Source organism: Geotrypetes seraphini, chromosome 3 (genome assembly GCF_902459505.1).
Source record: "Geotrypetes seraphini chromosome 3, aGeoSer1.1, whole genome shotgun sequence".
Taxonomy (NCBI): Eukaryota; Metazoa; Chordata; class Amphibia; order Gymnophiona; family Dermophiidae; genus Geotrypetes; species Geotrypetes seraphini.
The window spans coordinates 327,419,165-327,433,605 of record NC_047086.1 but is presented as its reverse complement, the minus strand read 5'-3'; the positions used below and the strand labels follow the sequence as shown (position 1 = coordinate 327,433,605).

Below are 14,441 nucleotides of genomic sequence, written 5' to 3'. Positions count from 1 at the left end.
TCCCTCCCCAGGAAGTCTGGTATCTTTCCTTTTTTTCATCTCCCTCCACAGATCCACCTTTTCTTAACTACCCTTTCATCCAGCATCTCTCCCTCCTTCCCCACCACCCCAGAGTCCACCATCTCTCCCTTTCTTTTCCCAATTACCCTCCTATCCAGTATCTCTATCACTCCTCCACACCATCCCTTGTGTCCAATTTCCCTCCCTTTCTGTTCCTTCCCTCCCTAAATCCCATGGTCCATCATCTCTCTCCCTCTCCTCTATTTTCAGACCCATTATTTCTTCCCCCCCCAAAGTTTGGCATATGCACGTCTCTTTGAACACCCCCTTCCCTCCGTGTACTTCTAAACCAGGGTCCCCCCCAAAGGCCTGTCCCCCCTTAAAGGCCTGCACCCCCCTTGAAGGCCTGCACCCCCCTTGAAGGCCTGTCCCACCCCCTCGTAGGCCTATACCACCCACTTGTAGGCCTGTCCCCCCTTGTAGGCCTGCCTGCCTGTCTCCCCCTTGTAGGCCTGCCTGCCTGTCCCCCCTTGAAAGCCTGTCCCCCCCCTTGAAGGCCTGCACCCCCTTGAAGGTCTGCACCCCCCCAGAAGGCCTGCACCCCCCCCGAAGGCCTGTCCCCCCTTGAAGGCCTGCACCCCCTTGAAGGCCTGTCCCCCCCTTGAAGGCCTGTCCCCCCCCTTGAAGGCCTGCACCCCCTTGAAGGTCTGCACCCCCCCAGAAGGCCTGCACCCCCCCCGAAGGCCTGTCCCCCCTTGAAGGCCTGCACCCCCTTGAAGGCCTGCACCCCCCTTGAAGGTCTGCACCCCCCCCTGAAGGCCTGTCCCCCCCTTGAAGGCCTGTCCCACCCCCTTGTAGATCTGTCCCCCCTTGAAGGCTGCCTGCCCCCCCCCTTGAAGGCCTGCCTGCCCCCCCTTGAAGGCCTGTCCCTCCCCCTTGAAGATCTGCACACCCCCCCGAAGGCCTGTCCCCCCCCCTTGAAGGCCTGCCTCCCCCCTTGAAGGCCTGCCTGTCCCCCCCTGAAGGCCTGTCCCCCCTTGAAGGCCTGCCTGCCTGTCACCCCCCCTCCCCCTTGAAAGCCTGCCTGCCTGCCCGCCCGCCCCACCCCAAAGGACCGCTCGCCCCCCTGGCCTCCCCGCACCACCTATGAAGCAGCACTACCTATGCTCCCGGCCTTGCCGTTCAGTACACCCCCCCACCACCCCCGAAGGACCGTTCGCCCCACTGACCTTCCTGCACCACCTATGAAGCAGCCGCAGCAGGATCGCGACGCGATCCCTGCGCTGCTTAAGCGCTGCTTCCTGCGCCGCGGTCCCGCCCCTCCTCTGACATCAGGGGAGTTCAGGGATCGCTGATGCTGCGGGCTGCTTCACAGGTGGTGCAGGAAGGTCAGTGGGGCGAGCGGTCCTTCGGGGGTGGGGGGGGGGACTGAACGGCAAGGCCGGGAGCACCCCCTCAGTGCTGGCACCCGGGGCAGACCGCTCCTCCCGCCCCCCCCCTTGGTACGCCACTGCCCGGACCCCTTGAATCTGAACCTTAAGGTGTGCGTTCTCAGGCCCCCGCTTATGCTGATTGACTAACTTCCTTAGGGATTCCTGTAATTGTTGCTCCTTCCGCAACCTGGTCCTTTTCTTATGAATAGCCAGTGATATAAGTTCCCCACAAAGAACCGCTTTCAAGCTCTCCCAAATTGTTATAGGGGAATACTGGTCAATATTAGTGTGCTCCAAAAAATCTAAAATGATCTGCTCCATCTTGCGAACCAACAAAGGATCTCGAAATAAATTATCATTTAACTTCCAGTATCTGTCCCCAACTCGCGTGACCCCCCAGCTTACATACATCCAAATCAGAGCATAGTCGTACCACCCAATATCCTCAATATGGGAGTGAAGAAGCCTGCCCCCCTACCCTTTATCCAAGTACAGCATATCAATGCGGGTATACACCCCATACACTGGGGAATAATAAGAGTAATCTCTCCCCATCTAGTGTTGAGACCTCCATCCATCCACTTTATTTAGGACATCCACAAAATGCCTCAATCTTTGCCTATCAGATTTCAGACTATCCCCCACCCCTCCCTGTAGAATCCCACCTGGGGTCTATGACCAAATTGAAATCCCCCCCTACCAACACGGCCCCCTTCTTTACTAGCAGTACCTTGGCCAAAACCTCATCAAAAAACTTACCCTGCTGTGTGTTAGGGGCATACAGATTTACCAAGGTCACCAATTCCCCATTAACCCGTCCCAAACATATAACCCAGCGTCCCCCTTCATCCCTCCATTCCTGTTCTAGAGTAACCTTTAAATGTTTAGTGAACAGAATGTCCACCCTAGCCGTCTTCCTTTCTCTCTTGTTAAAAGCCCACATTCTACCCGGGTAGTTTCTATATTGAATCAGTTTCTCCCCAGATTTCACAAAATGGGTCTCTTGAATAAAACTGATATCTATGTTCACCCTCTTCAATTCTTTTAATAGCAGTTGGCGTTTGCGGGGCATATTAAGACCATTGACATTAAAGCTACCCACCCTCAGTTTGTCACCCCCCACATCACAGGAAAGCAAACAAAGTACTGTCCCCCCTATCCCACCCTAGCCTTGAGCACCCAACAAAGGTCATGCCATTACTCTTCCCTCCTTGCCCACGCCCCACCCTCTCCCAACTCTCCCCCTCCCCTTCCCCCTCCCCTCCCTCCTACTGCGAAACCCCTCTATGACTGTGTGACCCCACCAAATCCCCATTCCACATCTGCCTCCCCCTTCCTGCAACCCACCCCCTTCTCTCAACCTTCTCGTTCAGACCCCCCCCCCCCCCCCCCCCCCGAAATCATTTCACAACCCACTCCATGCACACTCAATACAAACACCAAGAGGTCCATATAACTGCAACGTCACAAGATGACCGGAAGAAACCTGGTAAGTAAACTCCATCACCCACTCTGCTCCTGCTCAGGTAACTGGGCGATCTCCTCTGTTCACCGAAGCCTCTGCATCCTCTTATCTCATAGGACCCTGCCGGCGATGTCACGCCGGACTCTCTCCAACGATACTTCTCCAAGGGCTTGGTGGCATGCCTCCCCGGAGTAGGATCCTCTGCACTCAGCAGCTCTTCCTTTCTGAGCAATGCTCCGGCCTCTGCCACCGTCGTTACCCTCCTATGGGCCTCATTGATGGTGACGAGGAGCCCATATGGAAACAACCACTGGTGGCACAAATTCTTTTGCTTAAGGACCAGCACAATCAAGTGAAACTCCCATCTCCGCTGCAGTGCAATTGCGGACAAGTCCTGAAACACCTCCACCTTATGGGATTTCTACTCAAAAGTGCCCAGTTCCCTGGCTTTACGCACCATCTTCTCCTTATCAGCAAAATTGTGCAGGCAAGCAATAATGTCTCAGGGGTATTCAGCTTTTTTTGGTCCCAATGTGCAATGCTCCTTTGTCCACCTTCAACACAGATGAACTATCTTGGGCATCTCCCTCCGCTGACAGGAGGGCCTGAAAAATCTCCTTCACTACACGTGAGGCATCTGAATAATCAGCTGTGTCAGGAACACCTCGGATGCGCATTTTATTTCAGCGCGACCTATTTTCCAGGTCTTCCACCCGCAAAAAACAGTCCTGCCAATCTTTCTGCGCCGCCTCAAATGCTCTGCTCCTCTTGGACCGCATCTTCCTGCTCTCCGATGCGGCGCTCCATGTCCTCCACTCTCCCCAGCAGATCAGCGATATCCTGCTTGATCTCCTTCACGGCGTCCATAATTTTCCCTTTCACGACTGCCACTTCATATTTGATATTACTGGCCCATTGCTGTAGGTCCGCTTTGGTGACTACAGCTGAGGAATCCATGCGCCACAGTCGTGGAGAGGCGCCCCACTCCGACTCCTCCTCGAAGCCACTCTACCCAGACTCATGCATGGAAGCACTGGAGGCTCCTCGCACATGGCACAGGCCACATATTTCCACCGCTTTGTCTGTCTGTCTCCCCACCTCGCATTTCTTTTTGGAAGGCATTCTTAGCCTTTCGCACTCATCGGATATCAGCAACGCTATCTGCTCATCCGACTCACAAGCACTTTCGGAGGGAGAGTATTCGCTCATAGAGGTCAGAGCTTTGTATCTAACCCTCCATCAGGTTTGGTGACATCACCAGAAGTTCAGAATGTAGCTTTTTGAAAGAACACAGGTAGAAAATTTTGGATGAGTTTGGAGGACTATTCTGTCATGGTAGAATCTTGTTTAGGGTGAATCCGACACAATTGCTTGGAGTTCGCTCACATGGCGTGTAGACGTGAGGGCTATGAGGAAGACAACTTTCCAAGTGAGAAGTTTGAGAAAGCAAGTTGTAAATGGTTGAAAGGGAGATTTAAAGCAGAGAGAACCACATTAAGATTCCAGGCAACAGGTGGAAAGGAAGATTGATAGTTGGTTTGGTATGGTAAAATCCTTTCAAGAGTCAAAAAAACGAAAGCAACTCCGACACTTCTGCAGTTAGTAAAGAGGTAACCAGAAAACAAAAAGAAGAACTGCAAAAACAATGTGCCTTGATGCAGGTGCTTTATTTGTGTCGGCAAATAAAATCCACAGTTGAAAGCCATGTGTTGTAGACAATTAACTGCACTGGATTCTGAGTGGAAGAAGCAGGCTTAGACTTATTACGTATAAAAGCCTGATACATCATATCCACAAATTCCGGGTGAAAATAATCACCTGTGGCAAGAGCTGCCCAGCGAGACTCAGATTTAGAATGCTTAGGAGACTTGTGAGACTCTTCCCCGGAACTGCGCTTGCGTTTCACAGAAGCGCCCTCCGCACCCTTCTTAAGCGACCCAGATGAAGCAATCGTGTCTCTGGTCAAATTGGAAGAAAGCAATGCTTCTTCAGAGGAAGGTAGCATGGATTTTGCGCACGGTTCACACCCCTCGCCGGCTGCGGTGCACACAATGCACGGCTGCAAATCTGACAGCCATCCACCACAATCATGGCAAGAATCTGTGCCATCCTGTCCTGAGATGGCCATTTGTGAAGTTTGGAGCTAAAACGAAGCTCCTAAGGCCAAAAAATATACTTTTAAAACTTTTAACAAAATCCAAGATGGCCGCCGTGGGTGCTGATTTTACCCTAAAACGGCCCATGAAAACCACAGGGAACCCAGAAAAACAGCGATTTTTCACGTTTACCGGTGGGTGGGACTAGGGCATGCAGGGAACCCACCCAAAAACCCCTTTCCAAGAACCCCCAAATCGCCAAACTCATGGGTACACAGACACACCAAGAGACGTGCTGCTATAGAAATCAATGGCAGCGAGCTAACACAGAGCAAGAAGAGAAATCATACCTCAGGAGCTGATAAAAGTCTGGATTTCAGATCTTCTGACCACTTCACCTCCCCAGTCACCCCAGACAGGACTCCCAGGACCTCACAGGAAATTACGGAAGACACACAGTCCGGTTCCGATCCCGACGTACCTCCACAGAACCACACAGCCTGCGCTCTACCCTTTTGCGGATGAACCTAGGGTGAGGTGGCCCCTGATCCCGGAGACCCGATCTGACCTGCAGGCTGTCTGAGGGGTATACTGCAGGTCTGCTAACAGTTACCCCCGAGAAGCAGACAATCTAAATACAAAAGTCTGTGATCTCTCGCCAAAGGATGTCTCCAAAGGGAGAATCCACAGCACAAGGGCAAAACCCGCACAAAAAGACAAATTAAATGAATTATAAATGTAAAATTAATCAAGAGCAGAAGAGACAAAACCAGCAGTCAAAGCTGCAGATTCAGACTGGAGTCTTCAGGGCATGTGACAGGATGTATACACCTAGGGAGGGGTTAAAGGTTTGTGTTGGAGTGCCTGCAGCTCAAAGTTAAGAGAAGATTCCAGAGTTTATTGTACAAGAATAATCTATCCAGGATGTCTTTAATGTGAAAAGGTGGTGGTAAACTGATGAAAGGTAAAGAAACTGTTATCAACACTATGACAAGACTCCATAGAAAGATTAGAATAAATTTGATCTCACATGATGACACTAATGCAGAAAATACTCACACATGTAAAGCAGACTTCTCTCAAAAACATAAGGCTTGTTTATGCTGCTTCAACCGTGGTCTCTACTGCATAAGATCATTCAATTGTAGACTCCTGTTTAGCTTGTCCTTAGAAAAATAATTTCTCCTGATAGCACTGATAGGGAGTATCTTCCAGTTTTGTCTGGCTTCTTTGGCTTAATAAAAAGATCTTTAGGGTTTTTTGTTTAGTTTTGTTTTTGCTCAAGGCTCCGTGATATTGGTGTGTATGAGGAGTTTAAAAACATGAAAGCATATAATAAGCTTTTTTGTATGCCTTTTTGTATCAACAGTACACTTCTTTTCTTCATCTCTCTTTAGGAATTAATTTTTCTTCTATATTGAGTTTAATTAAGAATGTAAACCGCTGAGGTCTATATTATGGTAATGTGGTATAACAAATGATGATAAACATAAATATAAACATAATAAGTAAATGTACATGATTAACTTCCTTACGAAGACATGAAGCACAAGTCATGGAGGGACCAGAGTATTTCCTTTAGATGTATCACTAAAAAAATACTTACTTGTTTGGAAGAACTGCTCCTTCATCTGTCTGAAGCTCTCCTTGTATTCCATGACACAATTCAGGTGGCAAATCTGAAGGCTGTTAAAACAGACAAATCAACCAAAAAAATCCATCAGGTTGTCAGAAAAATTTGCATGTTTGAATTTCTTTAACTTTTCTTTTTTTTACATTTTTTTCTCATAATAGGATGGGCAGGGCAAGCAGGCAGGCAGGGTTTTCCACCCCCCAGCAGGGCCCCCTATCCCGTGGCAAGCAGGCAGGCAGGGCCCCCCGGTACCTTATTTTAGTTGATCCGGCAGACTTGCCCTTCCCTCCGGCTGAGCTAAGCCGCGTCAGAGCGGCCCAAAAGGCACACACGCTGCCTTGTCCTGCACCGTTCCATGAATGGCTGCAGTCAGTTCTTGTGGAGGCCCTGCCTGCCAGTTTGCCTTGGGGTAAGGGGCCCTGCTGGGGGGTGGAGGACCCTGCCTGCCTGCTTGCCTCGGGGTTGGGGGTCCTGCCTGCCACTAGGCCTGCATGCCCTGTCCCGGCCTACCACTAGACTACCAGAGGGGGGACAGGGTCCAGAGCGTGGCAGAGAGGGGGGACAGGGTGAAGAGCCTTGCAAGGAGTGTGGGGTTGGGTGCAGAACCTGGCAGAGATAATCTGGCTCAGAATGTTTTTTCTTCTTGTCTTCTTCCGCTAAATCAGTGGTTCCCAAACCTGCCCTGGGGACCCCCAGCCAGTCAGGTTTTCAAGATATCCCTAACAAATATGCATGAGAGAGATTTGCATATAATGGAAGTGACAGGTATGCAAATCTCTCTCATGCATATTTATTAGAGATATCTTGAAAACCTGACTGGCTGGGGGTCCCCCAGGACAGGTTTGGGAACCACTGCTCTAAATCTAGGGTGCATCTTATGGAGCGAAAAATACGTTGTTTTTTTTTCCAAAACAGTTTAGATTTGCACTGCTTTATCCAGATGAACTGCATGTTTGCACAGAGGAGAATTGCATTCCTTTGTGATGGTTAAAAAGCACATTTTCAGTGCATCGTGAAGCTATATTGGTGGATTATTCTGCGTAAGCTTCACGATGCACTGAAAATGTGTTTGTGGTTTTAGGGGATGCTCCTTGAAACAGCTACCTTGCGAAATGATGAATTCACGTCGGAGCCCCATTCAGTGTATCAACTTTAAGATAAGTTATTTAAAGTATTTATACAATAAATTTTTGAATTAAATGAAGGAAAATTTAAAATATACGGATGAATTAAGATTAAGACTAAGAATAAAAGTGGCCGATGAGGAGACTGGCTATGGTATAACCGGGGTTTTACATGAAATATGAAACCTAGGTGTAGCCGCTGAGGTCACATCAAGATGAATTATTAGAACAATGGAATAACTTTGGGAAGAATTGATATGAATTAAGAAGCAAGCAGTGAAAGAAGACTATTACAATAAGTGAGTGATATATGTTTTGAAAGATCAAATTAAAACCACACAATTGCCGGATCTGCAGGGCAAGGAAGAGGCACTGTGGATCAATTTAGAAAGAGGGAATTGTAGATATATTTACATTGGTGTGCTATACAGGAAGAAGTGGACAGAGATTTAATAGCAGACATTCAGAATATATCTAAAAAAAAGAAGACGTTTTACTAATAGGTGATTTTAATATGGTGGATGTTGCTTGGGAAATCCCTATTACAGGGTCTTCTAGAAGTAAGGAGATCCTAGATTCTCTACAAGAGCTGTTCCAGCAGTTAGTAATGGAACCCACGCAGGATGGGGGTCATACTGGACTTAGGGCTAGATTCACTAAGGACACCGATCATGTCCCAACCACTTTGCGACCCGATTTTCCTACGACCTGATTCACTAACCTCATGGCCGATCATCCTCCGAACCAATCTGCACATGCAAATGAGGGGAAATGGCATACAAAGTAGCAAGGACGCAATTCATTAAACTAAAGAAGGCACATCGACTGGGCTGGCCGATCCAAAAACAAGCAACTGGTGAGGACCAGTCGCTTGAGCAAAAACCCTGCTCTCTGCCCCGATTCTGCTAATCAAAGCCTTAACCCCGCCGGTGAACTTCAGTGACCAGCCATGGCATTGACATACAGACCCCCAAGACAGCCCTTGATCGATTCGGCGGCATTGACTTGCCACCCTGCTCTCTGCCCCAACTGTCCTGCCCTTCCCTGCAGTTTTAACCCGCGGGTTTAAACCACGGGCTCACAAAATAAAGTTAAGTAAAAAAGTAATAAGTTTCTAGCTCTGCCGGGCACAGAGGGCCAGCGCATGCACAGTCCATCTACAGGCAAAGAAGATGGTCTGCGCATGCGTTGGGATCACTGGAGAGCGATCCATGTGGTCGGTTGGGGGCGTGATTCTAATCACCCTCATTTGTATGAGGGTGCTTCGTGAATTAGCCCCCCAGCCACAGATCCGATCCATGGCCTTAGTGAATCTAAACGGGGAAGGTGTTTCTGATGTTACAATGGGTGATTATCTGACATCCAGTGATCACTCCATGGTACAGTTTAATATTAAGACAGTTTATTTTTTAAATTTATTGTTAACCGCATCGAGCTTCCTTTGGTTGAAGACCCGGTATATAAGGTTAAGTTTTAGTTTAGTTTAAAAAAACTAACTTTGCTCGGATGGGGTATTACGTCAAAGAATTGTAGCCTGGATGGGAACGTTTGGAAGGAGCAGAAATGCAGTGGACAAAACTGAAAGGAATTATTGTAAGGGCGACAAACCTTTTTGTGAGGCAAAGTAAAATAAGAATAAAAGAAGGCTGCTTTGGTTCTTAAAAGTAGTAGCTGAGAAGGTAAGGTTAAGAGGTTAGCTTTCATAAGCTACAAAAGATTGAAGATAGAGGAAGACGGGCAAAAATATCTGGAAAGGTTAAGAGAGGCTAGTCGAGTAGTCAGGAAAAGAACAGGGAGACATTTTTTACATATATCAGTGATAGGAAGAAGTGTAAAAGTGGCATTGTGAGACTCAAAGGTGAAGGGCAGAAATATGTAGAAGCTGAAAAAGAAAAGGCTGAATTGCTTAACAAGTATTTCTTTTCTGTGTTCATGGCTGAAGCGTCAGGAGCGGGACTGCAAAAAGCACAGTTACTTACCATAACAGGTGTTATCCAGGGACAGCAGGCAAATATTCTCACATATGGGTGATGTCATCCACGTAGCCCCAGTACGGACACTTTAAAGGTGCATCAAAGTGCATTAAATTTAGAAAGTCTGCGATAGCCCCCACCGCGCATGTGTGAGTGCCTTCCCGTCCGACATAGGTGCGTGGCTCCTCAGTTCAGTAAGCCAGCTAAGAAGTCAACCAGGGGAGGAGTGAGAATATCTGCCTGCTGTCCCTGGATAACACTTGTTACGATAAGTAACTGTGCTTTATCCCAGGACAAACAAGCAGCATATTCTCACATGTGGGTGCCCAACAAGATAACCAGAATGGAATGGTGGGAGAGTTGGTCTTTTAGGAAAATTAATTTTGTAATACTATCTGGCTGAAGTACCCATCCCATCTGAAGAAAGATTCCAGACAATAATGTGAGGTGATGTATGAACCAAGGACCAAGCTTTACAGATTTCATCAATAGAAGTAGAGCGAAGAAAAGCTTCTGAAGCTGCCATAGCTCGAACTTTATGGGCTGTGACCCGATTTTCCAGTGGTAGCCCAGCTTCAGAATAAGAGAACAATTTGCAGGAAGCCAACCAGTTGGGAATCGTTCTCTTAGAAACAGGGTAACCCAAACCCAACTTGGATCAAAGGAGACAAAAAGTTGAGATGTTCTATGCGGCTTTGTTCTGTTGAGATAATAGGCAAAAGCCCGCTTGCAATCCAGAATGTGAAGAGCCGTTTCTCCTGGATGAGAAATTGAATGAGGTTTAGGAAAAAATACTGGAATCACAATCGATTGATTTAGATAAAATTCAGTGACTACCTTTGGTAAGAACTTTGAATGGGTGCAATGCACAACCTTGTCATGGTGGAACACTGTAAACGGTGGGTCCGCCACCAGCGTTTGAAGTTGACTTACTCTTCTGGCAGAAGTGAAAGAAATGAGAAAAAACTACTTTCCAAGTAAGGTATTTAAGAACATAAGAAATGCCGCTCCTGCGTCAGACCAGCGGTCCATCCTGCCCAGCAGTTCGCTCATGTGGCGGCCCTCAGGTCAAAGACCAGTGCTTTAAATGAGTCCAGCCTCACCTGCATATGTTCCAATTTAGCAGGAACTTGTCCAACTTTGTCTTGAATCCCTGGAGGGTGTTTTCCCCTATAACAGACTCCGAAAGAGCATTCCAGTTGTCTACCACTCTCTGGGTGAAGAAGAACTTCCTCACGTTTGTACTGAATCTATCCCCTTTCAGCTTTAGAGAGTGCCCTCTCGTTCTCCCTACCTTGGAGAGGATGAACAATCTGTCTTTATCTACTAAGTCTATTCCCTTCAGTATCTTGAACGTTTCGATCAAGTCCCTTCTCAGTCTCCTCTTTTCAAGGGAGAAGAGGCCCAGTTTCTCCAATCTCTCACTGTACGGCAACTCCTCCAGCCCCTTAACCATTTTAGTCCATTTAGTTGAGATGAGTCGTGGACATTGGTTTAAATGGAGGCTTCATCAACTTAACAAGAACCAGACTGAGATCCCAAACCACTGGAGGTGATTTTCGAGGTGTTTTTACATTGAAAAGTCTTTTCATGAATCTGGAGATTAGAGGATGAGCAGTAAGAGGTTTACTGGTCGATGAAAGGCAATGATAACACTGAGATTTATTTATTTATTCAATTTTCTATACCATTCTCCCAGGGGAGCACAGAATGGTTCACATGAATTTATTCAGGTACTCAAGCATGTTTCCCTGGTGGGCTCACAATCTATCTATGGCAATGGGGGGGATTAAGTGACTTGCCCACAGTCAAAAGGAGCAATTTGGGTTTGAACCCACCTCAGGCTGCTGAGGCTGTAGCTTTAACCACTGTGCCACACTCTCCCCACTCTAATGGGTGCAGATTTGAGACCAGAGTTAGACAAATGAAGGAGAGAATCCAAAACTAAGGAAACTGAAAAGGATTTCGGATCCTAGAGATGAGAGGTGCACCATAGATACATAGAGTATGACGGCAGAAAAGGGCCGACGGCCCAACAAGTCTGCCTACTCAAAGAACCCTCCCCAAAGCAATTCCCCAGAGTGAACCCACATGTTTATCCCATCGTCTCTTAAAGTCGAGTACGTTGCTGGCTTTGACTACCTGACATGGAAGACCATTCCAACGATCAACCACCCTTTCGGTGAAGAAGTACTTCCTGATGTCGCCATAAAGTCTCCCACCCTTGAGTTTGAGCAGATGCCCTCTTGTTGCCGTGGGACCCGTAAGGAAAAAGATATCTTCCTCCACCTCAGCACGGACTGTAAGATATTTGAATGTCTCTATCATGTCTCCCCTCTCTCTGTGTTCCTCGAGAGAATATAACTGCAGCCTGCACTTTTGCTGATAACACTGCTGAGTGGCCGGTTTTCTGGAAACTTCCAAAATGAATCAGACAGGCTGAGAAAGGTGAAGATCAACTGAGTTCAGCCCAAGAGGTACCAAGCTGTCAGGTGTAAAGACTGAAGGTTAGGAGAGAAGAGAATCATGAGAACATCAGCAGGAGCAAAAGCTGTATAAAGTTCATGTTCATCAATCAAAAATTGAAAGTCTCTGTAGAAGATATTGTAAAAGAAGTCTTCTCAGTAGATTGTCACTTGAAAAGGTGTCAGCCCAATGACAAAGGCGAAAGCTTTGTAGGGATCTTGCATCGGAACCTGGAGAAGAAAAATTGCTTTGATGAACTGAAAATGGTGTCAGAAGGAAAAATGTTACAATGCACAACTGGAAAGTCAAGGAAACTTGTACCAGGGACCATGATGGTACATTGATGAAACATTAGCGGTACGGGAAAGTCGTATCATGATTAGAACTGTCCGGTACTGAGTCACAGGTATCAGGAAAAAACATTGAAGTTGTTCCTGAAGAGAAAAAAAAAAAAAAATCACCCGTACCTTTGGCTATTTAGCCAGTACCATCGGTGCACAGAGCCCATGAGGAAAAAAACCAACAGTACCTTTGGTTATTTGTCTGGTACCGTAGGTATCTGCAGCCGGAAAGGTCGCTTGGTCAGCATGAGTGGACGCAATGCCATAATGACCTGCGATACCGGCTTAAAAAAACTGGTGGCTCTTGGAAGACACTGGTACCTTAGGCATCTCTGCTGGTACTGTTATTGTCGTAGCTCGCCTTAAAAAGGGAGCTATGGATAAGATGCAACCCTCTCTAAAGAATAGGCGAGGCATCAGAATGGTCGCTGAAAGATCGGCATGAATGGACTCAATGCCATAATGACCTGCGACACCATCCTCTAACGCTGATGTCGATGCTGATGTGTTCGATGCTGGTGTCGATGACATCTTAATTTAATGATGACTGGAGACATGATGTTTCAATGCATGTCTGGAAAAAAATCCCTATGGCACTTGCCACACTTATGAAGATCCCAAAAACGGGCAAGATATTGTTGGGGAAAACAACGTTTCAACCAAAATTGAACCCGAGGCTGAGACAATGTCAAAAGGCCCCACTAAGCACCCGCAAGTGAAAGTGAGGCGAAGAAAAATAAAAGCTTCTGATTTTTTTTTTTTAGATGAAGAAAAAATGAGAGAAAGAATAGAATAAAATACGCATGAGTGGGAAGGCAAGGCAAAAACAAAGAACATTAAGAAAATGCAACTTCTTAGCTCTGCAGAAAACATAGAACTGAGGAGCTGCGTACCTGTGTCAGGCGGGAAGGCACTCATTCATGCACGGTGCGGGCTAGCGTAAACTTTCTAAAATTCTTAAACTGGTGATGCACTTTTAAAGTGTCCATATCGGGGCTCTGTGGATGACATCATCCACATGCGAGAATATGCTGCCTGCTTGTTCTGGGATAAGACAAATTCGAATAGGGATGGAGAACTGGTAAACCCTTATTTTCAGAGGGTTGTGTTTGTGAGGAGCTAGCTAAATAAAAGATAGGTAAAGCGATGGGTCTGGATGGTGCACATCCGTCAGGTCTGAAGGAACTTAGGGACGTTCTGGTGGCTCCACTGACTGACCTTTTCAATGCTCCTCTAGAGTCAGGAGTGGTATTAAAGGACTGGAGAAGGATATATGTGGTTCCACTCTACAAAAGTGGAAGTAAGGAAGAAGTAGGGAATTACAGGCCAGTAAGTCTGACTTCTGTGGTAAACAAATTAATGGAAACACTTTTAAAACAGAGAATGGTCAAGTTTCTGGAATCCTGTGGATTACAGGACTGTTTCTAATTTCCCCTTGTGCCGCGGAAGGGGAGAAAGGGAGGAAGCTTCGCTGTTTGGCGCATGTGACTCATCCCTGTTTCAGAAGAAACCTGCCTCACCATGCGCACGCTGCACTCTGGGAGCTGGCAGGGCGGGGGAGTTGATGCGGGCTCTTTGGACATAGCCAATCAGAGACAGAGAGCCAGAGCCGGAAGGGGCGTGATGACAGCGATCGGCAGCCACCCTAGCCAATAAGATGTCAGCACTCAGAGACTAACTCTGCAATAGGAAGGAAGAGGGAGGGATGAAAGGCTTGTCCTATTGAGAGAGGGGAAAGCTTGACTGACTGCACGAGTGCCCTATCAAGATGCAAGAGGGTTTCCCTCCCCCTCCTAAACTGAAAAAGAGGCGACAGGAGAAACCTGTCCATCAAGCGGGTTACCACGACGAAGGGTGTGGTGCCAGGGACAACTGCTGGCTAATTAGAAGAGGTAATTGACAATCGGAAC

General features: G+C 47.4%; 1 protein-coding gene across 1 annotated transcript in view; it reads right to left on the bottom strand.

The window, feature by feature from the left end:
- The window catches only part of XRN2 (5'-3' exoribonuclease 2), a 302,991-nt gene that overhangs the window by 106,540 nt on the left and 182,010 nt on the right, over positions 1–14,441 (bottom strand). The window contains exon 23 of the mRNA XM_033938550.1: positions 6,601–6,680. Within this exon, the coding sequence (XP_033794441.1) occupies positions 6,601–6,680 (80 nt within the window). The remainder of the gene's footprint in view (positions 1–6,600; positions 6,681–14,441) is intronic.